At 47.6% G+C, this 27,415-nt stretch overlaps 1 protein-coding gene and 1 pseudogene across 1 annotated transcript in view; one reads left to right on the top strand and one right to left on the bottom strand.

Annotated features, from left to right (window-relative positions):
- Positions 1-4,969: 4,969 nt before the first annotated feature.
- LOC114212005 (U6 spliceosomal RNA) lies at positions 4,970-5,069 on the top strand (annotated as a pseudogene).
- A 9,242-nt stretch (positions 5,070-14,311) lies between these two features.
- Positions 14,312-27,415, bottom strand: part of CCDC69 (coiled-coil domain containing 69) — a 36,357-nt gene continuing 23,253 nt past the window's right edge. Inside the window, exons 5-9 of the mRNA XM_028106552.2 lie at positions 21,024-21,097; positions 19,942-20,043; positions 19,319-19,438; positions 18,321-18,418; positions 14,312-17,584 (exon numbers count right to left, since the gene is read on the bottom strand). Of these exons, the coding sequence (XP_027962353.2) occupies positions 17,407-17,584; positions 18,321-18,418; positions 19,319-19,438; positions 19,942-20,043; positions 21,024-21,097 (572 nt within the window). The 3' untranslated portion in view covers positions 14,312-17,406. The remainder of the gene's footprint in view (positions 17,585-18,320; positions 18,419-19,318; positions 19,439-19,941; positions 20,044-21,023; positions 21,098-27,415) is intronic.

The raw sequence follows: 27,415 nt of genomic DNA, 5'->3' as shown, positions 1-27,415 counted from the left end.
GGTGGGGATCGAGAGGAGGATTTTGGTTGGTTTATTAGTTTAGGATTGGTGACATCACAGCATATTTGTGAGCTGATGGGAATGATCAGATAGAGTGAAGAAATGAAGAGAGAGGGAAGCGATATTTGGAGAGAGAACGGGATCTAATGTACAAGTGTAGGGGCTGCTAGTATCCTTCATTTGCAGTAAAGATGACTGAAGTTCCGAGAAAATATGGCATTTGCCCACAATCAGCCCTGACGACTGAGGCAGGATTAAAAGCCTGGTCCCCTTGACTTGCTGAGCCCAGACCCTTATTCCCTGAGCTACAGAAGAAAGGCTAATAGACTGCTCGTTTTCTTTGACTGATATCTCATTTCTGGGAATCAGTCCCAAGAAAATAATTTGAAATACAGAGAAAGCTCTTTAGGTCCCACACTGTATTTTTAACCACAGAAGGGAACAACGTAAACATCCAGGGGCCGTAGAATAACGAGTGAGCCTAGGTCACATAACCTTACTGGCTGTGGACACAAAGCCTGAAGGAGGCAAATGTGGGACGGAAACACGCTAAGATGACTTCATCTTTTTGGTGCTCTTCCAAGCCCCTTCCTACATAGAGTGGCCCTTCTAAAGTCTTTGTAAGAGAGACAATATGGTGTGGAGATGTGGGCAGAACAATGGACTGGGATTCCAGACTCTCTCCCCTCCTTTGCGCTGTAGTTTCTCTGATTTCAGAGGAGAAATGTTCCAGATCTCGGGGAAAGCTGCAAGTGGTCAGATACTGCCACCTGCTGGCAGATTCCAGTTCCGCCGGCCTCCATCAGGAGAGTGTGCCCGGTGTGGCGCGTTCCCATTCTCACTTTCACCACAGGGGTTACTGTTCACAGGGCTACCAGGAAGACCCTCTTCTTCCACAAGAAAGTCCTGTCTCAGTGCCTGGTATTCCTCTGAAAGGCTTGGGGATTGCTCCTCTCTGTGGGGAAGAACATAAGGAGTTTCTAACCACTTGGCATGAAGCAGATTTTCAGCTATAGGGTCTCAGTGATGTGAGGACACTTAGTTTTGAGCAGGCAGGTCACTTGGAGGGTGGAGAGATGGAGAAACAGCAGGCAAACAAAAAATAGGCTTAAAAATCACAGAATCACTTTTCTAATGATTTTTGTTTCTCTTGTTTCTCTTATTGTAAAAATATTGGGTGTCGATAATCAAAAGATGAAAATAATTTAAAGCCATAATCCTACAGTCCAAAGGTAACTTACAGCAACATTACGATTAACATCATTCTTTTATTATATAACAACAATAACAGCAATAATTATAATTGCCGCACTGCTGGAGCATTTACGTGCCACACACGTATACTTTCATTCACAGAAACCTGGAACTTATTGTAAATATTTTTTTATCTTTGATACACCTTAATTTGTTGTGGACACTGTTTTGTGTAATTAAATATTCTCCAAAACATTGAAAATAACTATATCAAATTCCATTCCATGGTAATAGTATAATTTATTCATCTCATCACCAATTATTGGACATTTAGGTTGATTCTGAATTTTTCAGCCCAGCTTCGATATTGTTTCCTAAAACTTGAATTCCAGATAAAAAAGTAATCAATATTTTTTGAGGCTCCTGATATTTCCAAATTACCCCCCGTATAGAGGAGATCCATCCACACTGTTATGCACAAGGTAGAAGAGAAACCACCGAACCTTAGAATGCTTACTTATATTTCATAAATCGCAGAGCATGTTTGCATGCATTATCGCTCCACACTGAGGTGGACAGAGCAGGCGCTATCATCTCCCGTAAAAGACGTGGTACCTGGGATCCAGGAAGGCTCCATCACTGAGCCGGCATGACATAGCTATTTAGTGCCTACCTTAAGATGGGAACTAGGTTTCCTGATACCATGCTGTTTCTTGGATCCCATAAACAGACTCACTTCTTTTAGTTTTAACAGCACATTTCAGTTTCAGAAGGCTCCTTTGACATGAGAGTGTACTACAGACCCTCCAGGATGCTTATCACCCCACAGCAGAGTCTGGCCAAGAGATTACCTTGACCCCTAGGGGGAAGTTACAGGAAGGCTGGGTCCCTGTGCAAGAGCCTGAAAGCAGCTGTAATAAGAAAAAGCTGCGTAGCACCATGCTTTAAAGCAGTGTTTAAATTAAAAAGCAAATAAGCAAAAAAAGCCCTAAGGTTCTGGTTCCACCCTCATTTTAGCTGAGTGACCATTAACCATCCTTATTCCCCCGAGATTCTGTTTTCTTAGTTATAATACATGGGTATTATACAACATCTATCTCATGAGTTTGGTGTTGGAATTCACTGATATAATTATATAAATCACTTAGCAGCAATTAGCATCTAGTAATGAGACAAAAAATATAAGCATTGTTGCTATTATTATTATTTATTAAATGGTTAGAGTCATAATCTATTAATAATAAGAGGTGAGGGTTCTGGCTGGGTTCTAGGACTGTGCACCTTTGTTTTGTTCTGTTACTATCTGTACAATAGTAGAGAAGGGGATGGGATAAATTTTCTCTTAAGATTCCCTTTGCTCATATATGGTGATTAACATAACAATAAAAAATTAAAAAAAAGATTCCCTTTGCTCTTATATCTGAAGACTGAATCTCTAACATTCAATTCTAAGGTTCCATTTGCTGTTGAAGAGTCTGTAAGTGTTTGTTTCAGGATTCTGCGGGATTAAGATTCTGTAACTCTGAGATTCACTGTCTGGAATTCTAAGATCCCATGACTCACTCAAAATTCTATTGAAACATTCCATTTCCATGGAATGAAAGCTCTTCTTGTAAGCCTGGTAGAAGCTTAACTATTCTTGTGGGTTTCTCCCTAAATAGCACTTCTTCAGAAATTCCTTCCTAATCCTTTCTCCAGTGCACTTTATATACCCCTCCCCATCATCTCTCCTAGGATCCTGTTCTTTCCCATCATAACACTATCCTCACTGGTGATTAGATATTTATTTGTGTGATTTTGGCAAGTACCTGTCTTCATGTCTCCATTGCTTGGTAGAATCCCAGTAAATATTTGGCAAATGAAATAAATGAATGAATTGATGAATGAATGCATACTACAATTCAAAGCTTCAGTGAGTATTTCCACCACCACCCCCCCCCCCCCCCGAGGTCTACTATTCCAGACCACTCCCCACCCGAGGGCTGACACCCAGGAAGGGAGTGACCTTTCTAATTCTGACATGTTGCCTAGACTGTTTGTACCCTGCCCCTTCTGCTCCCCACTCCTCCTTATTTGCCTCTTTGGGAGCCCCTGGGTTAGAGAGAAGGCTATGTCTCTGTTGTTGAGACCAGGCTGGAGCAGCTCATTTATTCATTCAGCAGAGGTTTGTCTAGTGCCCACAAAGTGTTAGGCACTGTGCTAGTGGACTGGGATAAAGGGTGAGCAATATAGACCTGGCCCCAGCTTTCACAGAGCTCATGCCCTAGAGGGTGGGAGATGGACATTTATGACACAATCACACAAATTCCCATGAACAACAAACCGTGGTAAGTGCCGTAGGATGGAGGCGAACAGGGTGTTCCAGGAGTATATAACAGCCCACAGTCCAGATCCAGGACCCTGGGCTCAAGGCCATAATGGCCTTGGGCTCAGCTGGGCTGCATGGATGCTCTCTTCATGCAATCTCTCCCCTGGGGAATGATCAGTGACAGCGTGGGTTCAACATGGTGCCCTGCCTAGCTCCCAGCACCTCCCTTGACAGCACTGTGCCCGCGCGGCTGGCGCCTACACCATCACCGCTCAGAACTCTTCTGCTCCTTTAGGGACTCGGTCACTGAAAAGAGGCTGGTAGGGCTCTGAAAGTCCAGGGAGCTCTAAGAGTCTCATAGCCTCCTTAAACAGCTGGGGAAACTGAAGCCCAAAGAGGCTGCTCAAGGTCACACGGAAAGTGGGAAGGTGAGAATGGGGCCCCCAAGCTCCCAGGCTCCCCATTCTCTGCTACTTCCCACCCCCGCACACTACCTTCAAAGAATAACCATTGAGTTTGTACAGAAGGAATCCTGTTTCAACCGGAAGCCAGGAAGCTTTCTACCTGCTTACACCAATAGTTGGCGGGGACACAACACTCTGCAGGAGAGCAGGAGGCTTCCGGCTACATTGGCAGGGACTTGCCTGGTGGTGTGTCCTGAGTCACAAACACAGATGAGTGAGAATACATCCGCTCACATGTCTGTATGGAATACCATCCGTTCATTTAACAAGCGTTCCATCTTTAAGGGCATGTAGCTAGTTGAGCCTTGGAATGCTCCTTGCTCTTTGCAGCTTTGTTTCCAATAGCAAAAAGGAAACAGGCTTTGTGTCCTTTGGTAAGGGAATAATGAACCGCAGAGCCAAGTCATAGGATATTATGTAGCATTTAAAAAAGTATCAAGGTAGGTCTCCACAGGGGGCCAAGTTCACACACACAAAAAGCAAGTTTAAAAAAACTGCACAGGCACCGTCTAAAACCATCTACAGAAAGAAAATTCACCAAACAATCCTTTATTTTGCTATGGATATGCACAGATGCTGATGTAAATGTAGGAGGAAGTCTAGAAGAAGGCGCACCCAGTCCGTGATTTCTGAGGAAAGTGCGGGGTGGGGGTGGGGCGGTCAAAGGGAACTTAAACTTCATCTATCATCTTTTTTGAGCATGAATTTTATTTACATATTATTTACTTCAGTAAAATTATTTTTTAGAAATACCAAGCTTTCGAGCAAGAGTTGACATTTTCTACAGAAGGCCGGACAGTAATATTTTGGGCGCTGTGGGCCCCGCGTCTCTGTGGCCCCTACTCCAACCGCGGCTGTGGTGTAAAAGCCGCCCTAGACAGGACGTACTCCAGTGAGTGTGGCCGGTTTCCAGGACTGCTTTATTTAAGGACACTGAAATTTGAATTTTATATCATTTTCATGTGTCACCAAATATAGATTTTTAACCATTTAAAAATGGTAAGTGCTCCCTTTGGCAGCATATCCCTTAAAATTGGAACCGTACAGAGAAGACTAGTGCAGCACAAGGATGACAGGGAATTCATGAAGTGTTCCATATATTAAAAAAAAATGTTAAGCTATTCTTAGCTTGGCTGTGCAGAAGGGGGCTGCTGCCTGCAGATTTGCACCCCCCCCCCATTAAGGCCACTTCAAGCCCCACCCCCTGCCAGTCACACTCCCCCCCTTTTTTTTTAAAGATTTTATTTATTTATTTGCGAGAGAGAGAATGAGAGATAGCACGAGAGAGAAGAGCGTCAGAGGGAGAAGCAGACTCCCTGCTGAGCAGGGAACCCGATGTGGGACTCGATGTGGGACTTGATCCCAGGACTCCAGGATCATGACCTGAGCCAAAGGCAGTCACTTAACCAACTGAGCCACCCAGGCGCCCCTCACACTCACCTTCTTGGTCCTCAAGTAGTCCTGTCTTTCGGGCCCCCTCATGACCCTCTTGCGACCTTCTGAGGCCCACCAGCTGCGTCCCAGCTCTGCCTGTCTGCCCTGGGGGACACGCCTCTCCTCGCTGCAGGACTTTTTTCCTGAGCAGGGAGGGCTCGGAATAGCTCTGCTCACCTTGGCAGGGGGAATCCTGAGAAAGGAATTTTGTTTGGAGTCCTAGAGAAACCAGGACTCAGGACTTGGATTTGCCTTTGAAATCGGGCCCCTCCTCTCCCATTCCCAGGGGTCCCTCGCCACTTCCCTGCTCCCACCCTTTGGCCCCATCAGTGTCTCCCCTGCAGCCCCTGGGCCACATCGCCTGAGGTCTGAGCTGCGGGTCCTTCACAATAGACCCCCGAGCCCTCTGCTGGCTGTCCTGTTGCCTGCTCATCTGTGTCATTTCAGGTATGGACATCTATCTTGAATCTTTTTACTCCCCTGGGGCATCCTGAGACCCCTTGTTTCTGCCTTTCCCAGGAGTACCCTGTGGACAGCATGGTGGGGGTGCAGGGGAGAGTGAGCACTCGAACCCCTAAGCTCAGCTCTCCCACGGAATGTCTGCGCTTGCCTTGGCAGAGTCCCCTCTCTGAGCTCTGCTTCCTCATCTGCACAACAACAGGACTGGACTGCGTGATCTTCCAAACCCTTTCCAGACCCCTTTGTAAGCATTAAATAACATAATGCACGCAAAGCACTTTGCACAGCACCTGGGTGCCCACTAGTTTTTAGTTAAGGTCATTATCATCATCCTCAGATCCTGAGAGCAGACTTGATATCTTCCCTAAGTTTTCCTACATGACTTGTTGGCTCTGCAAACCCAGAGGCTCCAAAGCGAGGACGCCTTGATGGCTCTCAGAGAGTCACCTCCCCCATAGCCCAGCGGCCTGGCCCTGGCCCTCGTGCTGGGAGGTGGAGCCCCTGCTCAGAAAGATGTGTTTGCTGCATGCTCCCCCCAAACAGAGGTCCTTGTGGGCCCTGTCAGAATCCAGCCAGTGCAGCCCCAGCTCTGGGGGACACTCAAGCCCAACCCTTGGTTGAATTTCAAACTCCAGATCAAATAGGATTCCAGACCCAGGACCCAGAGATACCTCCAGCTAGCTACAGCAGCTTCCCAGTCAGGGCAATCAAAGAACCAGCAGGTACCCCGAAACCTCTCTTATCCTATCCTGTGATTGACTTGCTTCTGCTTCACGGAAAGCCTCTATCTATGCAAGTTTTGGCTATGAAAGCATTAGCTTTATATTTGCATTTAAAAAAAATATACTATTTGTGGCAGAATAATAGCCTCCCAAAGATATCTATGTCCTAATCCCCAGAACCTTCCATGGCAAAGAGGCATTAAGGATGAAGATGGAATCAAGGTTGCCAATCAATTGACCTTAAAGTAGGGAAGAGGTCTTGATTATTCATTCATTCAGATGGGCCCAATGTAATCATAAGCGTCTTTGAAAGCAGAAGAGGGGTCAGATGGCAGATCCAGGGAGGTGGTGGCATGAGGAAGATTCCATCCAACAGCTCTGGCTTTGAAGATGGATAAATGGGACCATAAGTCAAGGTATCTGGGCAGCCTCCAGATGCTGGAAGAGACAAGGAAACATTTTCTAAGAGCCTCCAGAAGGATTGCAACCCTGCTGACACCTTGATTTTAGCCCAATGATGCCCAATTTAGACTTCTGAACTCCAGAACCATACAATAATAAATTTATGTTGTTTTAAGCCACCAAGTCTCTGGCAATTTGTTACAGTGACAATTGGAAATGAATACACTGTTCTTGATGACAGGGCTTTATTGAGCTTTTGTTATAAGCTAATCACTGCACTCAGTGCTTCATGTATTTTATCTCATTTAATAAACAGAACAGTCCTGCAAGGCAGGTGTTTTCTAAATGAAGAAAATGGGCCTCAGAGAAATGAAATGACTTGGCCAAGGTCACACAGCTAGCTTGTAGTGGAGCAAAGGTTCAAAATCTAGCACCATTGGCTCTAAAGTCCATATTCCATCAGCTCACCCGGGCTCCCCACCCCTTCTCTGGAGCGGCCTAGATAACTCCTTAGAGAATCTTTGTTTTCAGACGCTAGACTGCAGTGTTCTATGTCACCTCATTAATATGCTGAGCCCAGCTGTTCTCTCTGATGCTTAGTTTCTCAACCTGTAAAAAGGGAATAATAATGCTTGCTGGGTGCTCTTTCCAGGCTATGGCAAGGATTAAACCAGACTGTGCGTTGGAAAAATTCTCTGGGAACTAAGTGCTCTTCCCATGTAAGAAGTTCACAATAAACCTGCTCCCAAACTACTAAAACTTCCCCAAACTATTTGGGGAGTGCCCTATCCCTCCAAGGCCAGGCAAGGCCCCCATGATAGATGTTCCCACTAGGGAGACTTTTTACATTGTTGTGAAATAATAGAAGATAAATATATTGGTCTCTGCCCCCAGTTCCTGGCACAGGGTTCCTAAAACCTTTGCAATTTCCTGTTAAGAGCACTAAGAGAATCTTTTGTTCTAATATTTGTCTTTGACCCGGGTTCCTGACTCAGAGTTCCTAAATCTCCTGGAATTTCCTGGGTGATAGGAGTGTCTTTTGTTCTACTGAGGTGACTCTGGGTGGGCTCCTGGAGAGCTTCAGGATGGGGGCTGATCACCAAGAAGACTAAGCCATGATTGGAAGCTTGGAACTTTCAGCCCCACCTCCCATCCACCAGGAGGAGGAGAGACAGGGGCTGGGGACTGAGGTAATGGTGGATCATGCCTATGTGATGAAGCTTCCATAACAGTCCCCAAAGAATGGGGTCTGGAGAGCTTCCGGGTTGCTGAATCCATCGAGGTTCTGGGAGAGTGGTGCGTTGGGAGAGGGCACGGAAGCTCCGAGCCTCTTCCCATACACCTTGTCCTACAAATCTCCTCCAGCTGGATGTTCCTCTCTATCCTTTATCCTAAGTAAATGTAAGTGTTTCCCCGAGTTCTGTGAGCTATTCTAGCAAATATCGAACCCAGCCTGGGGGTCATGGGAACCCCAATTTATAGCCAGTCGGCCAGAAGCACAGGTGACAACCTGGGACTTGGGATTGGCATCTGAAGTGGGGGAGGGGCATCTGAAGAGGGGGAGGGGCAGCCTTGGGAGCCTGAGCCCTTAACCTGTGGGGTCTGACGCTCTTTCCAGGTAAATAGTGTCAGAACTAAATGGTAGGGGACCCCGCTGGTGTCTCAGAGAATTCCTTGGTGTGGAAATCCCCCTCCCTCGATCTGGTGTCAGAAGTGTTGTGAGTGGTAGTTGTGTGCGAGGAAATGACACGCACACAGAAGGTGTGTAGTTTTTTCTTAACAACTGTGAAAACCAGAGGTCTCCGGCTTGAAAGTGGCAGTTTGGGTCCTTTCTTTGTTTTGTTGTTTTGTTGGTTGTTTTGCCCATTGGTCCCTGTGTGTGTTGGTGATGGTGGTTTGGGGCCATAAAAAAAAGACAGTTGCTAAACTCCATTGGGATCTTTTCTGTTGCTGTTGCCCAAACACTATACCTGCCCCTTGCCCCTGCCCCCCCACACCCCACCTGCTCCCCATGATGGATGGGGTGGCCCAAGGCTTTTGTAACTGGTCTTAACATGATGGTTTCCAAAGAGGTGTGTGATGCGTGTCAGACTGGAAGCAAGAAGACCAGCTGGGAGCTACTGCAGTAGACTAGATGTGATCTGACCAGGGTTTGGACTGAATGGTGGTAGCAGTGGGGACGAAGAGGGAAGGATGTATCTGGGAGCTATCAGGACAGAAAAGAGCGAGCCTCGGAACTTGGTACAAACTGCACAACCTTCTCAGTCTGAAGAGAAAATTAGGGGCTGGGTGGCAGGCAGGCATGTGGAATGGCTGTGTCGTCTTCCACAGGAAAGAAAAATCAGATCAGCAGTAAAAGTTGAAGACAGGGGGTCTGCATCTGAAAGGTCTTTCTAGCAGTCAGAGCCATTCAGCCTGAAGATACGCTTTTGGCAGAGCAGTCATGGGCTCTGGAGCCAGGCTGACCTGGGTCTAAGTTCAGGGTCTCCTGCCCCTTGGCACAGCACTTGGGGAAAATGAGCCTCTGGGAGCCTCAAGTTCCTCATCCATAAAATAAGAATAACACTTACTTTGCAGTCATTAGGAGGATGAGATAAGAAAATGTATACAAAGGGGCCAGTAGTCTTCCAGAAACACTGTAGGCACCATCAATGGTAGCTACTAGTACTGTTAAATACTGAGCTCCCCATCGCTGGACATATCTAAGTGCAGGTTAAGTGAACTCTTCTGGAGAAGAAGGTTTTGGAATATTGGTGGCCACTCGGATAAGAAAGTGTGTAAGTTGGGCGCCTGGGTGGCTCAGATGGTTAAGCGTCTGCCTTCAGCTCAGGTCATGATCCCAGGGTCCTGGGATCGAGTCCCACATCAGGCTCCCTGCTCCTTGGGAGCCTGCTTCTCCCTCTGCTTCTCTCTCTCTCTCTCTCTCTCTCTGTCTCTCATGAATAAATGAATAAAATCTTAAAAAAAAAAAAAAAGAAAGTGTGTAAGTTCTCTTCCATAGCCCACCAGCTGTTCCATTTCTAAGGAATTCATTCTAAGGAAGCAATCTGATCAAAGGTGCATGCGAGAAATGATTATTGCAGAGCTGATTATTTTGGCTAAGAATGTGGAAAAACCCAAACACCCAACAACGAAGAAATAAATCCTGTTACATCCCGACCATGAAATACTGTGCAAATCGTTCAGAACATTTTGGTACACGTGCATTTATTGACATGGAATGGTAATCACAACATATTACTAAGTGAAAAAACAGATTATTAAAAATATGTGTTCTATGGTTCCATTTTATTTTTTTAACAATGTCTTTAAAATATTTGCATTAAAAAGCCTTGGAAAAATATGCTTCAAATAATCATGGTGGTTATTTCTGGATGGTAAGTTTGGGGGCACATTTAATCCCTTTTTCTTGGTTTGTCTGTATTTTATAATTTTTCTCAAAAGAGTGAGGATTCCTTACAGAGCTCTGAGGTTCTGCCAGCTGCTGGCGGGAGGAGAGGACCTCATGTGAGATGAATGGTGAAGGCTGGTGGCCCCACACTCACCCCATTTCCCTGCAGCTGAAGTCCAGGAGCCGGACAGAACTCCAAAGGCTCCGAAAAAGAGAGGCCTCAAAGCCACCAGCCCTGGAGAGGTAGGTGAAGGCCTCAGGAGCCACAGGCAGGAGGAAACCCAAATCAGACCTGAGCCAGAAGTCCCTGTAGATGAAGACTCCCGCGGAAGCGGAGGCGGCAGCCCCACGCTGCGCAGCCGCCCCCAGCATCATGACCCAGGTGCTGGGGAGGGGCTGCTTCCAGAAGGCGGGGGACTCTCTGAGCCTGTGGGCTGGTGATCCCCTGGAGCTGCGCTGGAGGGGCAGGTAGTCACTGGAGGGTACCTGCGAACCTGGAAGAGGAAGGCGAGGAACGCCTGAGGTACAAGGTGGAGGAACTCCTGTGACAGCATGAATGGGTCCAGGAGGGGGCAGCAGTTCACAGACAACTTGAGGACAGTTTTTATGGTGATTAGAGTGGTCCAGAACCCACAATGGGCTTCCATTAGGTACAACTGCAGGCATCTAAAAGAAACAGGGATGCCTGGGTGGCTCAGTCGGTTAGGCGTCGGACTTCGGCTCAGGTCATGATCCCAGAGTCCTGGGATGGAGCCCTGTGTATGGCTCAGCAGAATCTGCTTGTCCCTCTCCCCCAGCACACCCCCCTCCCTGCTCGTTCTCTCTCTCAAATAAAATCTTTTAAAAAATGTTTAAAAAAAAAAGAAACAGTAAGATGGGCTCACAAGACCCATCAGATCCATAGTGGTTCAACAGAAGGGGAGACATGGCTTCCCACAGTACTGGATGTCAATTCTGGGGACAGCACATAGTGCCTGTAGGGAGAAAGGTGGCCATGGGAAGGGAAGGAGGCTAACTGTCCCGCCTGTGTTTTGAATGTCAGGCTGAGACACCCTTATGTCGGGGACACCAAAATAGGGAAGGCAGAAATAAAAGCAAAGTTGATCGCACCAGCATTGCTCACCCCAGTCCAGAAGAAAATCGGGCAGAGGCTGGGATAGAAATCCGGGTCAGGAGATTTGTCTACCCTCTCTCAGTTCAGCCTCTTAAAGTGAGATTTGCTGGGACCCTGCCTCTGTTAGGGGGTGGAGTTGCTTAGAGGGCATTTGCCGGCCAAAACAGAGGGACACATGGGAGGAGCCAAGGAGGGAGCACAGAGCAGATTGGGGCATGCCATTTGCAAAGGAAGGACAAGCTCTGTGACGAGTAGATGGACCCATTAGGAGATGTGCATGAGGCTGGTGAGAGGCGAGCAATCAGAAACCAGGTGGGGCCACTACAAATCCTCATGGTGTCAGTGGGGCAGGGCGAAGACTGGGTGGGCGGCATGCTGAGCACGGTGGAGGAGGGGCTGTCAGCCGGCTAAACACTGCTCACTAGGTGTCCCCGGCCACCCGCATCTGCTGCCCGCCGCACCCTGGGCCAGCCCCATGACTATCTTTTGGAATCAAGCCCTTCGGCCGGCGCAGCCAGCAGCAGCTGGTGAACTCCACGGGTGCGGACACCAGGACTACAGCTGCTGGGCTTGGCTCAGCCAGGACAGCGCGCGTGGAGGGCAAGGCCCTCCAGGGAAAGACCTTCATCTTCTCTGCAGGTGCCCTGAGGTCGGGGTCTCCAAGAACGCCAATCAAAATGACGAAGCTGGAACTAGCAGGCTGGGCTTCAGCTCTCAGTTTAGGACTGAGAATGGCCAGGGAAAGTGAGATTTTTAGGTCCCCATGAGGGACCTCTTGCTCTTGGGTGCTGGAGCATCAGGAAACAGCTAATCTAGGCCATGCTCCTTCTTCTCTATCCCACCTTCCTTCCCAGACCCAGAGGAGCTCTTCGTCCCCACTCAGGATTATTATGAAGTGGTACAGTTGCACAGCCATCAGCAGTTCCTGCTTCCCTGCCAAGTGACCAACCCTCTGGCCCAGGTGACACTGCGTTGGGAATTCCCCCTGGAGGAAGTCCCAGTGGATGGGATCGACATCTCTTTTGATGTGAATAAGGGCTTCACCATCCACTGGCCCCGAGATTCCTTGGCTGGCCCTCTTCCGCTTGGCCAGCCTGGGTGGCTTGAGACAAATCGCTACCAAGTACATGCTGATCTACATCAACTGCGTGTGGGCCTGGGGCCTGGGTGGGCAGAGCAAGGGAGGATATGGGGAGAGATGCCCCCTTTAGAGACCTCAGATATGGGTTCTGTGGATCATGGAACTCTAAACAACCAACCAGCTTTCAACAACACTCCATGTAGTCAACTATCTTGTCCAGCCAGCCAGCCAATCAGCTATTGAGCGACCACCAGCCTTTCTGTCCATCCATACTCATTCTCAGTCATGCCACACCATTCTAGTCATCTGTCTTCCCTCAAATCATCCACTCCATTCACCCATCCTCCATCTGTTCCATCAGCTACCCATCCTCTATCCATTCAACCAACCCAATCATTCATCCTCTATGAATGTAACCATTCCGTCATTCATTTCATTCAGTTGTTCTAACAATCAGTTCAATATGTTTGTCCCCATTTCTCTCCCATCTTCTCCATGGCAGACCCATCTTCCTCCCCCACACCCACCGTCCAAGCTTCAGCAACATCAGTCCAACTGGGAGAAACTCTGGTGTGACTTGTACAGCTCTGGGTGAGCTGGAGATTGCTGTGGATTTTATCCAGGGCAGAAGGTAAGCAGAGGGGAAGACAAGACTGCATATGTGTGTCTGTGGCGATGGTGTGTTGGCCAAGAGCATGGGAGTGAGGAGTTAGGATGAGGGTCGGGTGCGATCGTGGCCGAGTGGAACCACTGCTGGACCGCTACTCTGAGTGCCTTGGGCAAGTCATTTCCCTTTTCCGGGCCTCAGTCTCCTTGTTTAGGTTACTGTATAAAAAGTATAATGTGTTCCTTCGTTAATTTATCCAACGATAATTACTGAGCACCCACTACATGCCAGACATTGTGCTTAGCGCAGAGACCACAAGGATGAGGCAAAAAGACCTCTGACTTGTGCTGTCTTCCAGCTTACAATCTACCCAGGGAGGAAGAAGTGGGAAGTGAACATGATCATGGAGAAAATACCAAGCGCTACATCGAAGATACAATAGGGCAATGCGATAGGGTCTTCTTAAGATAGAGCGGTCGGGGAGTCTTCTCTGAGGTGACATTCAAGCTGAGGTTGGACTGGCCCAAATCTCACGAGCACGGGGCTGGGGCAAGTGCTCAGGCCCTATGGCCGGTGTGTGTGTAGTAAGAGATGGACGAAATCATGTAACAACTGTTTCCTGGGCACCTGCCGTGGGCCAGACCTTCCTAAAGGTGTTACTCGACAGGTGGTAGTGATGGTCCTTCCTCTCAAAGAACTTACCCCCATAACCCTCAAACATCTGGAGAGCAGCTGGGTCACACAGTAGATGCACCAGCACTGACAACTTCAGGAATTCCTAAAAGGGCTTCTTGGAAGAGCTGGAATTTGATCTGAGCTTTGGAGGGAGGGCTGGACCAGCAAAGACATGGTGAAGGTGAGCTCCCCAGAGGCCTTAGGAGGGAAAGAATGGGGGATCATTCTCCCACTTGTCCACATTGGAAACTGAGACCCAATAAGGGGAAGAGAACACACAGATGGTTGGGAAGACATGGCTTCACTGTGCTATAGCCTTGCCCCAGACACGTTCCTCGGAATGGCAGGATGACAAAAAATCCAGCCCCAAACCCCAAAGAAAAGTGTTTTTAGGAAAACACTGCCTCTTATAACCATCACCTGCCTTGGAGATTCACAACTCACATGCACACGTGACAGACTCGGTGGTCTGAGTCTCTCCAATTTAATTTTGCTTGACTCAGTGTTTTCCAAACAATTTTCATAATAGAACCCCACCTCCTGCCCCGCCTTGGGGAGGTAGCACCCATTAACAACCACACAAAACCAGAGTGCCATACTGGTAGGGGGTACTGCTCCCAGCCAAGTTACTTCCTGCATTTCCTTGAGTCGGAGAGGAGACCCCAGCTTCTCCCCAGGGACTTGGGAAGCTCATATTTGCCACAAAGAACCTGGCCTTTCAGGTGCTCTGATCAGCATGTATGACCTTGGACGAGTCCCCGTCCCTGAAGGAATACACAGTGCCTCTCATTTGCCTGAGTCAGAGAGGACACCTGGGCTGGCTGATGGACAGTTATTTTTTTGTCCCTGCAGTTGGGCCGACCCCCCTATGTCAGCGAGTGGGCCAGTGTTGTTCGCTGAGAGGGCCAGGTGCTGCAGGAGGCAGGGAGCACCCTGTACGTGGAAGAGGCCCGGGCTGGGGACTCTGGCATCTACACCTGCCAGGCCACCAACTTGCAGGGCACGGGGATTGCCACCACCTGTGTCCATGTGACCAGAAGCTCTCATGTTTCCCTTGCCCCTTCCTAGCTCCCTCGCTGGCTACAGGCATGCTGGTGTGAAGCAATGGGCAGAAACAGGGGTAGGTAACTGTGTGAACCTTTGGTGTTTTTGATGCCAAGGAGCTGTCACTCCCAAAAGAGTGTAAAAAGAACCTTTGCACTCGCCCCTTATACTCTGCCCGCCTATCACTGCTTCGATGCCTTGCATCAACCTCACAGCCTCCCTCCAAGCCCTGACCCGTTTTGATGGCCAGCCTTCACTCCAACATCAGGCCCCACTCCAGGGCTGGGCAAAGCTGGCCCAGTGGGGCACCAGTACCCCAGGAGGGAGCCCAGAGCCACTGGCAAGTCACTCAGGCCCAGGACATACTCCTCAATGGTCCCTGCCACTAGCAGGGGTCCTCAGCAAGGAGCCTCCTCCTCCCTCTCCGAGGAAAACACCGGGGCCAAATAAATACAATACCATAATTTCCATGGCTTGTCTGCCCCAGGGTGAGGGCGTGACCACAGTTTATCTCCCTGCCTCCACCATAGGCTACATGAGGGAAACCCTGCTCCCCACAACTTGCCCCTTCTGCAGCCTAGCCCTTCTCATCTTTCTAAAGTGCATTCTGCAGCCTGAAGTGCTTAGGTTGGGGTAGGAAGTTGGTCAAGGGCCTTTAGAAAATGCTGGATACTCTGCTTCCTTCTTGGAAATTTGCAGTTCACATTAGCATATTAAAGGTTCTGAGAAGTCCTGCACTTTGCAGGATCTGTTTAACTTGACTGAATCTAGAGTTTCTCAAATTACTAGGCTATCAATTTTTTTCTTGGTCATGCCTATTAATGTGCAATGAACTAGTGTATCCCAGATAGACTTTGGGAAAAGTGACATGAAGAAGTACATGTGTACTTCACTCCAGAGCTGTCCCCAAGGCTCCCAGATAGGTAACCTGTTTGCCCATGGCCGGAGAAGCAGCTCAGCACTCCCCTAGCCCTCCTAGGGGAGAAATGGAGAAACAGAGTCACATCTGAACTCCGCGAACGAGAAATGACTGAAGACCAGATCCAGGGAATGAAGAAGGCAGTCTGGGATGATGGAGCAAACCTTAGTTCTACTGGATTGACCTTTCTTACTTGCTAGTCTGGGACCTGGAGCTGGAGCTGGGGAATCGCAGGCAAGGCCCTCCGACTCCCGTGATCTCAGTTTGCTCTGCTGCTGAAGAGGGGTAAGAACTGGCTTCAAGAATCTTAGGTAGCTGATGGGAGGGAGGTGTCTGTGAGAGCATTGAATTAAAATGCTCTGGGCAGGGGAGGGGTTCTCATTATAGTGTCCAGCTGACCCGAAGCTTCCTGAGAAGAATATTAAATCCACAGACAGCCAGGGCTGGACAGGCCTGCTGAGGTTGCTCACGCTGGCCACCCCTCTGCACGGATGGGGAAGCTGAGGGCCAGGCTCTGGGGTCCTGGCGCCTGGCATCAGCGGTGGTAGAAGGAGTAAAGGTAGGGAGCAGGAGGAAGAGAGAGCCTGGAAGTGGGTGGGGGCAGGTAGAGGAAGGAGGAGAAAGACTAAGTCATACATCTGATCTTTCCAGAGCCTGCGGAGAAAAACAAGCACAGCAAGCTGTGAGCTGGATGACAGATGAAGACTAGGACCTCATCTTTGTGGGTCCCACTCCTCACCTTGGTTTCCTCATCTGTACAGGGACGAGGTTCCCCACTCTGGCAGTTAGGTGTACCCAGACCCCCGAGGTGGCCCTGTGCCCAGGCGGCACCGAGACTGAGAGACCCAGAGGGCTGAGGAGTGAGCCTTGCCTGGTCAGGGAGGAGGAGCTCTGGCTTAACCCCTGGGCCGACCAGACTCTGGGACCAGGAGCAGTGGCATGCCCCGGGTCATGCCCAGCCCTTGCCTTGGCTGGGTCGGGCCCTGGCACCGCCAGCCCCAAGGGCCTCCAGTGACCCCCTTTCCAGCTGCCCGCCTTTCCCTGTTGGTTCTCAGGGTTTGGCCCACTTCCTCTCCTGTCCCCCAGCCCCTCGTCTGACCTTTAAACAATCCTAGAATGGGACACTGTAGTGACTGAAGGATCATTCGTTCAGTTCCCCTGGCTGTTTTAGAGGAGAGGTAAACTGAGGCTAAGGGAGGGCCTGAGCAGAGGCGAGAACATCTGGGGGATGCTGACGAGTCAGGAGCAGAGGGTTGTCTCTTTGTCAGGTGGCCTCGGCGGCACTGGCTGCCCCTGGAAAAAGCTCAGGACTTCCCTGATTTGAACAGAGAGAACAGGGAGGGACGGAAGGACTCCTCTCGCTGGTTCCCTGGGCCAACTCAAGGGAAGGTGCATCTGGGGCCTCGAAGCCCCATGGGTGATCCTGCACAGCCCACGCCCCCAGGGCTCCCTGGGCACACACCCTGGCTCCCACCTCACCCCTGCCCTCCGCCCTTCCTGGGAAAAGAATGAGAGGCTCCTGCTGTCTTCTCTGGTAAATCCTCAAGAGGGAGCTGTGACCACAGGCGTCACGGTGGCCCAGGACCTGGGCCCTAGCTGGCGAGGAAGGAGACCTCGGTGGGGGTGACAGAGGCCAAGGGGAAGGCAGGGGAGGCGTCAGTCCCCAGGACCCGGTACAGCAGCTCCTCCTTCTCCTGCTGGAGCTGTCGCCGCAACTGGGACTCCTTCTCCAGGGCCTCGCGGGCGAGAAGCAGGTCGTCCGAGAGCTGCCTGTGGATGCAGACAGGGGCCCCGGGTTGCCAGTGAGCAGCTGCCCTGAGCAACTCGGTCCTCTAGGAGGCCTTCCTCAGACGGGCCGCCAGCCTGCATCAGGGCCCCCACAGCTGGGTTGTCTGCCTGGATGCGAGAGGTCACTGGAGCCCTCGACGGAGGAGCGTGGCCCTCACAGGCAGACATCTCTGGGTTCAGATCTGCCCCACCACTTAGCTGGGTAACCTCGAACAAGTTCTTTACTCCTGCCAAATTTCAGGTTCCTTCCTCATTTGTAAAATGGGACTGATAACTAGGTGGACCGTCTCTTTGAGTAATTATGAGGATTAGGTGAGATAATATGTAAAGAATTCAATGAGTTGTGTCTGACACATGATCCTGGCTCTCATTTACCAAGCCTGTAGAACAGGTTCGTTCATTCATATACATTCATTCGTTCATTCATTCATTAGGTCACCCCAGCTAGAAATTTCCTGTCCCCTCTTCCTGTATTGGGCTTTGCCATGGAGCCGACTCAGCCAGGCTGGGGACAGATACCAGCCAGGGCACTGAGACCTAGGTTTCTGGGCAGAGCTGGTCCGTTGGGATTCCTGACTCTCAAGGAAAGAGGGAACCACATTCCCCAGACAGGCCTGGGCCCACCTGTCAATCCATTCCCTGGGTTCTCGGAGACCCTTCCAACTGGAGGTGTGGACCATGGTGGTGATGGGAGGAAAGGAGGCTGGGAGACAGCTACCTTGACATAACCATCTGGTTGCGGGCCCGGACATGGAGGTCCTCGTTCTCCTGCTGCAGGGTGGTGATTTTTTCCTCCAACAGCAGATTTTTTTCTTTCTGTAACAAATCAGAAGGAGCTCAGAAAGCCACCGACCGCACATGGCACAACGTAGGGCATCGCCTCCCTCTTATCTGTGGTCGTGAAAACACTGACTCATTCTGGACTCGATGTTACATTTCGTGAAGCAGTAAGATTACTTTAAAAAACATAACTGAGGAGTGAACACAGGGCTGCCAATTTTTAATTTTGCCACATGAGACGCAGCAAAAGAATACAGCCACTCCCATCTAACGTCTCCATTGGTGCATAAGGGAAAGGATATTTTTGGTTCTCCAAAGTCAGAAGGATATAATCTATATAAATGAAATTACATGTGTCTGTTATGCTATTCCACAAAAATGGCTGAACAGAATTCACAGGGACCATCAGAGATGGTCGGATTAGAATAGAGGATGTGTGGCACACACAAGCAGGGAGACTTCTTCTGGAGTAACACAATCTCTGTTTGGATTCCACCCGAGGTTCCCAAGGCCTCCCTTTTCCTGTAAACAAAGCCATCGGTGTGTTCCATGCCCACGGCTCCCCAGGCCTGTCCTTGGTGATTCTGGCCTCCTTTCTGTCTGATTTTTTGGCCTTGCCTTCCTCCCCAGCCCCTGCCTGACATCGGCCAGCCCCTCCTGATTAGCCAGGGTATCTGCCCTGGTGTCCCCCAAGTTAGAGCAACAGGAGTAGCCAAGAAAGCACAGGGCCCCTATGAGAAGGGGCCACTGCTTGACCCAGACTGGCCACAGACCAGCCTCAGCTGTCTCAAGGGCCAGCATGGGCGGCAGGTCAAAGCAGGTGTGGCCCAGGCTGGAACCTCCTCAAAGTGCCTTCCCTCCACACACTTTACAGAGAAAATGCCCAGGAAGGAGAAGCCTGAGGCCACATCCTCCCAGCTGCTTCTAAGCACAGACCACTGTTTCCATGAGGATCAGCCGCTTGTCCAGCTCGTGAATGCGCTCGTTCTTCATCTCGATGACAAAGTGTAGGCTCTCCAGTTCCTGCTCCCAGAACTGGCTGGGGCTCCCGTAATCCTAGACAGGGACCCAGAATGATCGCATCAGACCAGCAGGCAGGGGAGAAGAGCACGGGCTACCTGCCGCTTTCCCATTCTGCCTCCAAATCACTGTCTGCCTCTCACAAGTCACTTCCCTCCCTTGGCTCACCGTAAGTGAGCTTGATATGCTTGATCTCCTTCTGGCCTAATAATAACCTCTGTGGGAAGCCCTATTCCCACCATAGATGAGGAACTGTAGCTCAGAGAGGTTAAGTTGTTTATGCTAACTGGTAGGTTAGCTCTTTGTACCTAGTTCCTTCCGAATCCAGAGCCCAAGCACTTTACTATCCCCTATGCTTCTCTCTCACCCTTACTTTACCCCTCAGTGACATGGGGACCCTGTTTCTTCCAGGCCCTTGTGAAAGTAAGAGTGTCAGGTCTAGCCCTGGCCTTGAAGAGGGCCTGGCCTTTCCTGTTGCCTGGGGCCTGACCTCCCTGGAGATTTGAGAAGGAAAAGCTCCCAGGTGTACTGCCACCTGCCTGGATGTGCTTCTTATAGTCTCGGCTCAGAATGGACTCTTCTACCCTCTTCATCTTGGCCTGGAAGACCTCCAGCTGTGAGGACAGTCCATCTATGGTCTCCTGGAGAAGGGGACGGGAGGGAGATGGTCAAAGCGTGGTTCATAAAGGCTGGAGGTGGACTTCCACACATCCCACAGAGGGGGCAGTTTGGGTTCTTCCATCTTTACTCTGCCCTACCCACCAATGCAGGCTTGATTTGCTTTAACTGCTGCCTGAAACATATAAGCCCCATCTCTGGTCATAAAGCCTTTAATGACGCCCAGTGCGCTCGGAGACAACGTCCGGGTGTTCAAGGCTGGTGGTGTTAGCTTGGTATTCAAAGCCCACCCAAGCCGAGCTCTGCACTTTTCCAGTCTTCCCTCTTAGGCCTCCCACTGCCAGGTGCGTTTTTGCCTCCTACGTTCCCCTCCCAAGAGCTTCCCGCACCCAAACCTTGCCCAATACCTTCAGGATAGAGCACACCTTTCATACGGCTCATGGGTCCTACCACTGGGCTCTTGCCTCCTCTCCAGCCTCAGTTCCCTCCCACCCATACTCTGCATCCCAGGACATCTTGGACTTCTTTCAGTTCCACAGGTAATCATATTTCCCTCTCTTCTCTATGTCGTTAAGCACACTGTTTTTTTTTTTTTTTTTCCTACCTGGGGCACCCCTCCTACTCTTCTTCATAGGAAGAATTCCAACCCATCCTTCAGGTTCCAGCTGAGGTTTCATCCCTGCGGGAAGTCCCTGACCTGATAAATTGGCTCAGATGCCTTCCTTCTTGCTTCCACAGCTCCCCGTGCATCCACCTGCCAGTCTGGTCGCACCGTGGTACCCGGCCCATGGGGTCTCCAAGATCCTCCAACCACAGTCCTCAGAAAAACAGGCCAACCCTGATCTCACACCAAGTCCTCTTGAGCTAACAGCTCAGTCACCACCTCGAGGGGCTGGATACACAGAAGACACTCACCTCCGTCCCTCACACCTGAGTAGAGGCCAGGCGGCTTTCCCGCAGGTCCTCCCCTCCCCCGCAGAGACGGCCATGAGACTCCTCTCACCTGCAGGGTCACCTTGGCCTCCTGGAAGGAGTGGGCAAGGGCTTCCTTCTCTTGCTCATGTGAGGCCTGGAGGACTGTAGGGAAAGGAGATCTCCATGAGCTGTGACACCCAGGCACTTTACCCTAAAGCCTCCCGACAGGCCCCGTGAGGCCCAGAGAAGCTGGGCGATCGGCTGGGGCCCATGGGGGCCAAGGGGCTGGGGATGGTCTTATTCATCCTTCGTATACTGGGCTTGCAGCTGTGTCAGAAATATAGTAGATATTTAATAAAAGCTCATGGAAATGGAAACAAATTATATCTTGGGAGGAACTGTGAACGCTTCCAGATTACGGGAGCCACCCACGCCTCACTGAGGCTAAGACCCAAAGATCCTGCAGCAAGCTTGTTCACCATGCCATGAAAATGCATAGGGCCAATGTTTTGCAAGCTGGGGTCCCCAAACTTTGAAACCATTAAATTGTTATTTCTCAAACCACGGCACAAAACTGCGGTAGGAACATTCGATCCGGGGCCAGGAAATCCACCTTGTCCTTATTCTGCTTCTTTCACAACAGAGGAACCTTGAGGAGATCACTTCAAATATTGAAACGTTCTACTGCCTCAACTGTGAAATGAGTTGTTCTAAGGGACGGCCAGCGATGATGTGAGAAAGGGGTGCACGAGTGTTTTCCAGACTGGGCAGTGCTGCGCAGATTTGCTATTATTCCCCCAAATCAATATAGTTAGGTTTCTTATCCCACCTCCCCTATAGAGTTCCTTGTGGAAAATTCCAACCTTGCCCCAGCTGAAAGAAGACAACTAGAAAGTGACCAACCAATGGGTGGGATGGAAACAGGACAGAGAGGACAGGGAAAAAAAAAAAAAGCTTCCTACGGCCAAAGGCCCGGGTATACAGTGGGCCCGTGTCATTGTAGGCAATGACACAGAGAAAACCACGTTCAGTCATAGTATAAATGTGACAGACAGTCAAAAGTTCAAGAGATCAGCTGTATAAAAATGGCAGGCTGAATTTTTTCCAATTATGGGCTGAATTTAATCTGCCTATCAAGACAGTTTCTGATTCCAGGTAAGCTAGAGGATGTATACTCCATACAGTTCGTCCTACTGAATGTAGCTATAAAACCTAGACAGAATGAGTGGAATAGCTATTTGCAGACTCTGAAAAGTAAATGGCAGCAGGCAGGCTGGGCAAGAAGACCAGAATTTGAAGTACCATGAAACCGAGAGTTTTAAACAAGACTCAAGAATCTCATGTTTTCAAATATTTCAGGATATAATACAAAATTGCTCAGCATATGAATCCAAATGGCCCAGCATACAAATCCAAAATGGCTCAGCATACAAAGAAGCAGGAAAATCTTAACTTGGCTGAGAAAGACATTCGGCAGATGCCAACACTGAGATGCTACAGATGCTGGAATTATTAACAGAGACTTTAAGACAGCTGATATAAAAATGCCTCATGAAGTAAGGGTCAGTACTCTGGAAAAGAATGGAAAAACAGAAAGCCCTAGCAAATATATAGTAGCTATTAAAAAGAACCAAAAGGAAATTTTAGAACTAAAAAATGTAATAAATGAAATTTAAAAAAAACCTCACTGGGTGGGCTCAGTACCAGAATAGCGATGACACAGATAAAGAGCCAGTGAACTTGAATATGGATCAATAGAGATTATCCAGCCTGAACAACTGAGAGAAAAATGATTGGGAAAAAATGAAGAAAGCCTCAGGGACCTATAAAACAATCCAAAAATGTCTAACATTTGTGCATCAGAGTCTCAGAAAGAGAAGAGAAACAGTGTGGTACAGAAACTGTATTTGAAGAGAGAATGGTTGAATGCTTCCCAAATCTGGCAAAATATAAACCTACAGACTGAAGACACTCACTGAACCCCAAACAGCAGAAACCCAAAGAAATCCACACCCAGGCACATCATTTTTGAAAACTAATGACAAAGAAAAAATCTGGAACTGACCCAGAGAAAGATGGTGCATTACTTAGAGGAGACAGCAGTTTGAATGACTGTGGATTTCTTATTAGAAACCTTGGAGACTAGACAGAGTATGAACATAAATAAGGAATAAAAACTGCCAAAATAAAAGAACTGTAAATCTAGAATCCTATAGCCAGTGAAAATATCCTCAGGAAAGAAAGTGAAACTAAGACATTCTCAGATGAAGAAACGCTAAGATAATTCCTCATCTGCAGACTTTCTAAAAGAACTGCTTAAGGGGGGGGCGCGCCTGGGTGGTTCATTCGTTAAGCGTCTGCCTTCGGCTCAGGTCGTGATCCCGGGGTCCTGGGATCGAGCCCCGCATCAGGCTCCCTGCTCAGCAGGAAGCCTGTTTCTCCCTCTCCCACTCCCCCTGCTTGTGTTCCTTCTCTTGCTGTGTCTCTCTCTGTCAAATAAATAAAAATCTTAAAAAAACAAAAACAAAAACAAAAAACGAACTGCTTAAGGAAATTCTTCAGACAGAAAGCAATTGATACCAGAGGGAAGCTCGGAACTTCAGGAGTATAGGAAGAGCAACAGAACTGGTGAATGCCTGGGTAATATAATAGACTAGTTGTTGTCTTCTTCTCCCCTGGTGCTCTTTAAAATATGATTGATGGTAAATCAATGTTATAAATGGTATAACATAGTCTGATGGGGCATTCAATGTATGTGGATGTAATACCTAAGACCAGTACAACAAAAAGGAGAGAGGATAGGGATCTACAGGATGGTAGGCTTAAAAAGATTTTTATTTATTTATTTGAGAGAGAGAGCACAAGCAGGGCGGAGGGCTGAGGGAGAAGCAGGCTCCCCACTGAGCAAGGAGCCCAATGGGGGGCTGGATCCCAGGACCCCAGGATCATGACCTGAGGTGAAGGCAGGTGCCCAACCAACTGAGCCACCCAGGCGTCCCAATGGTAGGCTTTCTACATCCCCCTGGAAATGGCAAAATGTGAATTCTAAGTAGACTCTTAAGTATTTTTTAATTCTTAGAGCAATCACAAAAAAAGAAGAACTATACAAAGAGATATAATAAAAAAGACCAGAGACAAGCTAAAATGGAATACTAAAAAATGTTCAAATACTCCAAAAGAAAGCAGGGAAAGGAAAGTAGGGCATAAAAAACAGAACAACCAGAAAACCGATACAAAAATGACAGACCTACATCCAACCGTATCAATATGGACACTAAACTAAGTGGTCTAACCATCCTAAAGAAAAGACAGAGATTGTCAGACTGGGTCTTCAAAAAAATACCCAACTCTGTGCTATTTACAAGAAACCCACTTTAACTATATGTCACAGGTAGATTAAAAATAAAAAGGTAGAGAAAGCAACATGAATCAAAGGAAAGTGGTGGTGGCTATATTCATTTCAGATGAAGTACACTTAAGAATAAGGAACGGTATCGGGGATAAAGACATTGACATTACATAATGATGAAGAGGTCAGTTCGCTAAGAAAACATAACAATCCTAAATGTTTATATATCTAACAAAGGAGCTTTGAAACACATGAAGCAAAAACTAACAGAACTGAAAGGAGAAATAGACAAATATACACAATTATAGTAGGGGATTTCAACACTCTTCAGCGTTCAGTAGAAAAAGGAGGCATAAAATCAGTAAGAATTTGGAGAACTGAACACTGTCAATACCCTGATTTAACTAATTTATAAACTACAACTTACAGTAGCAGAATACACATTTTTTCAAGTGCCCATGAAACACTCACAAGATAGACTATATCCTGCGTCATAAAACAAGCCTTAACAATTTATAAAAGGAGCAAAATACAAACTATGTTCTCTGACTATAATGAAATCAAAGTGGAAATCAGTCACAGAAGGAGAACTATAAATCTTCAAACACTTACAAGTGTTCAATGAGCCAAAGAGGAAGTCTCAAGGGAAACTAGAAAATATTTTGCACTGAACGAAAATGAAAATACAAAATATCAATCTGTGGGATGCAGATAATGCAGTGCTTAGGGAGAAATTTATAGCACTAAATGCTTCCGTTAGAAAAGGAGAAAAGTCAAAAAAAAAATAAAAGAAAAGGAGAAAAGTCTCAAACCAGTAATCTAAGCTCCTAGTGTAAGAAATCATAAAAAGAAGAGCTAACTAAATATAAAGCAAGCAAGCAGAAGGAAATAAAGATAACAGAAATCAATGAGATTGAAAATGGAAAAAGCGGGAAAAACATCAATGAAACCCAAAGCCAGTTTTTGGAAAGGATTAATAAAGTTGATAAACCTTAAGCAAGACTGACAAAGAAAAAAGAGAATACACAAACTACCAATATCAAGAAATTAAGAAGGAATATCACCACAGACATAGAAGATATTTAAAACAACAGTAAGAGATTATTACGAGCAATTCTGTGCATATACACTTGACAACTTAGATGAAATGTACCAATTCTTGAAAAACCACAAACTACCAAAACTCACCCAAGGTAAAACACATAAGTAGGGCATTTCTATAACTACAAAAGAATTCAAATTTGTACTTAACTACTTTCTGGAAAAGAAATGTTTGAGAACAGATGGTTTCATTCACAAATTCTACTGAACATTTAAAAATGATACAATACCAGTTCCATACAATCTCTTCCAGAAATGAAAGAGGAAGGGACAGTTTTCAACTCATTCCATGAGGCAAGCAAACCTTGAAACTAAAACCAGATGGTACAGAACAACAGCCCTCATGAACACAGACACAAACATCTTCAGTAAAATATTAGCAAATCAAGTTCAGGAATATATAAAAAAGAATAATATAATGTGACCAAGTAGGGCTTATGCCAGGAATACAAGGCTAGTTCAAAATTTGAAACTCAAATCAATGTAATCCACAATATTAACAGTCTAAAGAAGAAAAATCACACAATAATATGGGTCATGGATCTAAATATAAAACTTAAAATCATACAAATTTTGGAAGACAAAATAGAAGATCTTTGTTACCTGGAGTTCAGCATAGAATTTTTTTTTAAGATTTATTTATTTATTTATTTAAGAGAATGAGAGAGAGAGAGAGAGAGAGAGAGTACATGAAAGGGTGGAGGGTCATAGGGAGAAGCAGACTCCCCGCTGAGCAGGGAGCCTGATGCGGGACTCGATCCCGGGACTCCAGGATCATGACCTGAGCCGAAGGCAGTCGCTTAACCAACTGAGCCACCCAGGCACCCTCAGCATAGAATTTTTAAGATATGACACCAAAAGTATATTGAATAGAAGAAAAAATAATAAACTGAAATTTATCAAAATTAAAAGCTTTGCTTTATGACATACATTATTAGGAGAATGAGAAAAAAAAAACCAACCCTACAGCCTGGGAGAAAATATCTGCAAATACAAAGGACTTGCATCCAAAATATATAAAGATCTCTCAAAACTCAACAGTAAGAACAAGCAATCTAGTTAATGGGTAAGAGATTTGAATGGACATTTGACCAGATGATATACAGACAGCAAGTAAGCACAAGAAAAAATGGTCAACATCATTAGTCATTACTGAAATGCAAATCAAACCCATGATGAGATATCACCACACACCAATTAGAACAGCTAAAATTTAAAAGAAAAATTGGCAAGTGTTTAGTGAGAAGGAACAGTGGAACTCCTATATTGCTTATGGGAATACAAAACCATGGCCACTTAGGAAACCAGTTTCCTGTTTCTCATAAAGCTGAACATATATTTATTATATGGCCTATCCATCCTGGTCCTGCATTATTTACCCAAGAGAAATGGAAATTTATGAACACACAGGAATATGTACGTGAAGATTCAGAAGAGGCTTTCTTCACACCCAAATGTCCTACAAGTGGGTGGATGAGTAAACAATGGAATACAACTCGGCAGTGAAGAAAAAAACCCCGAACTATTAATACACACAACTTGGATGACTCTCAAAGACATCATGATGAGGGGGCGCCTGGGTGGCTCAGTCGGCTGAGCATCTGACTTCAGTTCAGGTCATGATCCCAGAGTCCTGGAATGGAACCCCACATCTGGCTTCCTGCTCAGTGGGGAGCCTGCTTCTCCCTCTCCTTCTGCCCCTCCCCTTCCCCCCCACAAATAAATAAATAAATAAAATCTTTAAAAAAAAAACATGCCATGATGAGTGAGAGAGGATACGATCAAAAATTAGGTATTTCTTTGTTTATAGAACAGCCTTGAAAAGACAAAACTACAGTGATGGGGAACGAATCAGCAGGTGCCAGGAATTGGAGTAGGGTGGAGTTGAGTACAGGACAGCCTGAGGGGCACCCGGGTGGCTCAGTCAGTTAAGCGTCTGACTCTTGGTTTCTGCTCGGGTTATGATCTCGGGCTTGTGGGATGGAGCCCCCTGTCAGGCTCCTCGCTCAGTGCAGAGTCGGCTTGGCAGT

The sequence above is a fragment of the Eumetopias jubatus genome, unplaced genomic scaffold (assembly GCF_037043125.1).
Source record: "Eumetopias jubatus isolate StellerSeaLion01/CBP00866 unplaced genomic scaffold, mEumJub1_p1.0 scaffold_5, whole genome shotgun sequence".
Classification (NCBI taxonomy): Eukaryota; Metazoa; Chordata; class Mammalia; order Carnivora; family Otariidae; genus Eumetopias; species Eumetopias jubatus.
Note: the sequence above shows the minus strand (reverse complement) of the source record. Positions and strands in the feature narration are given on the sequence as shown.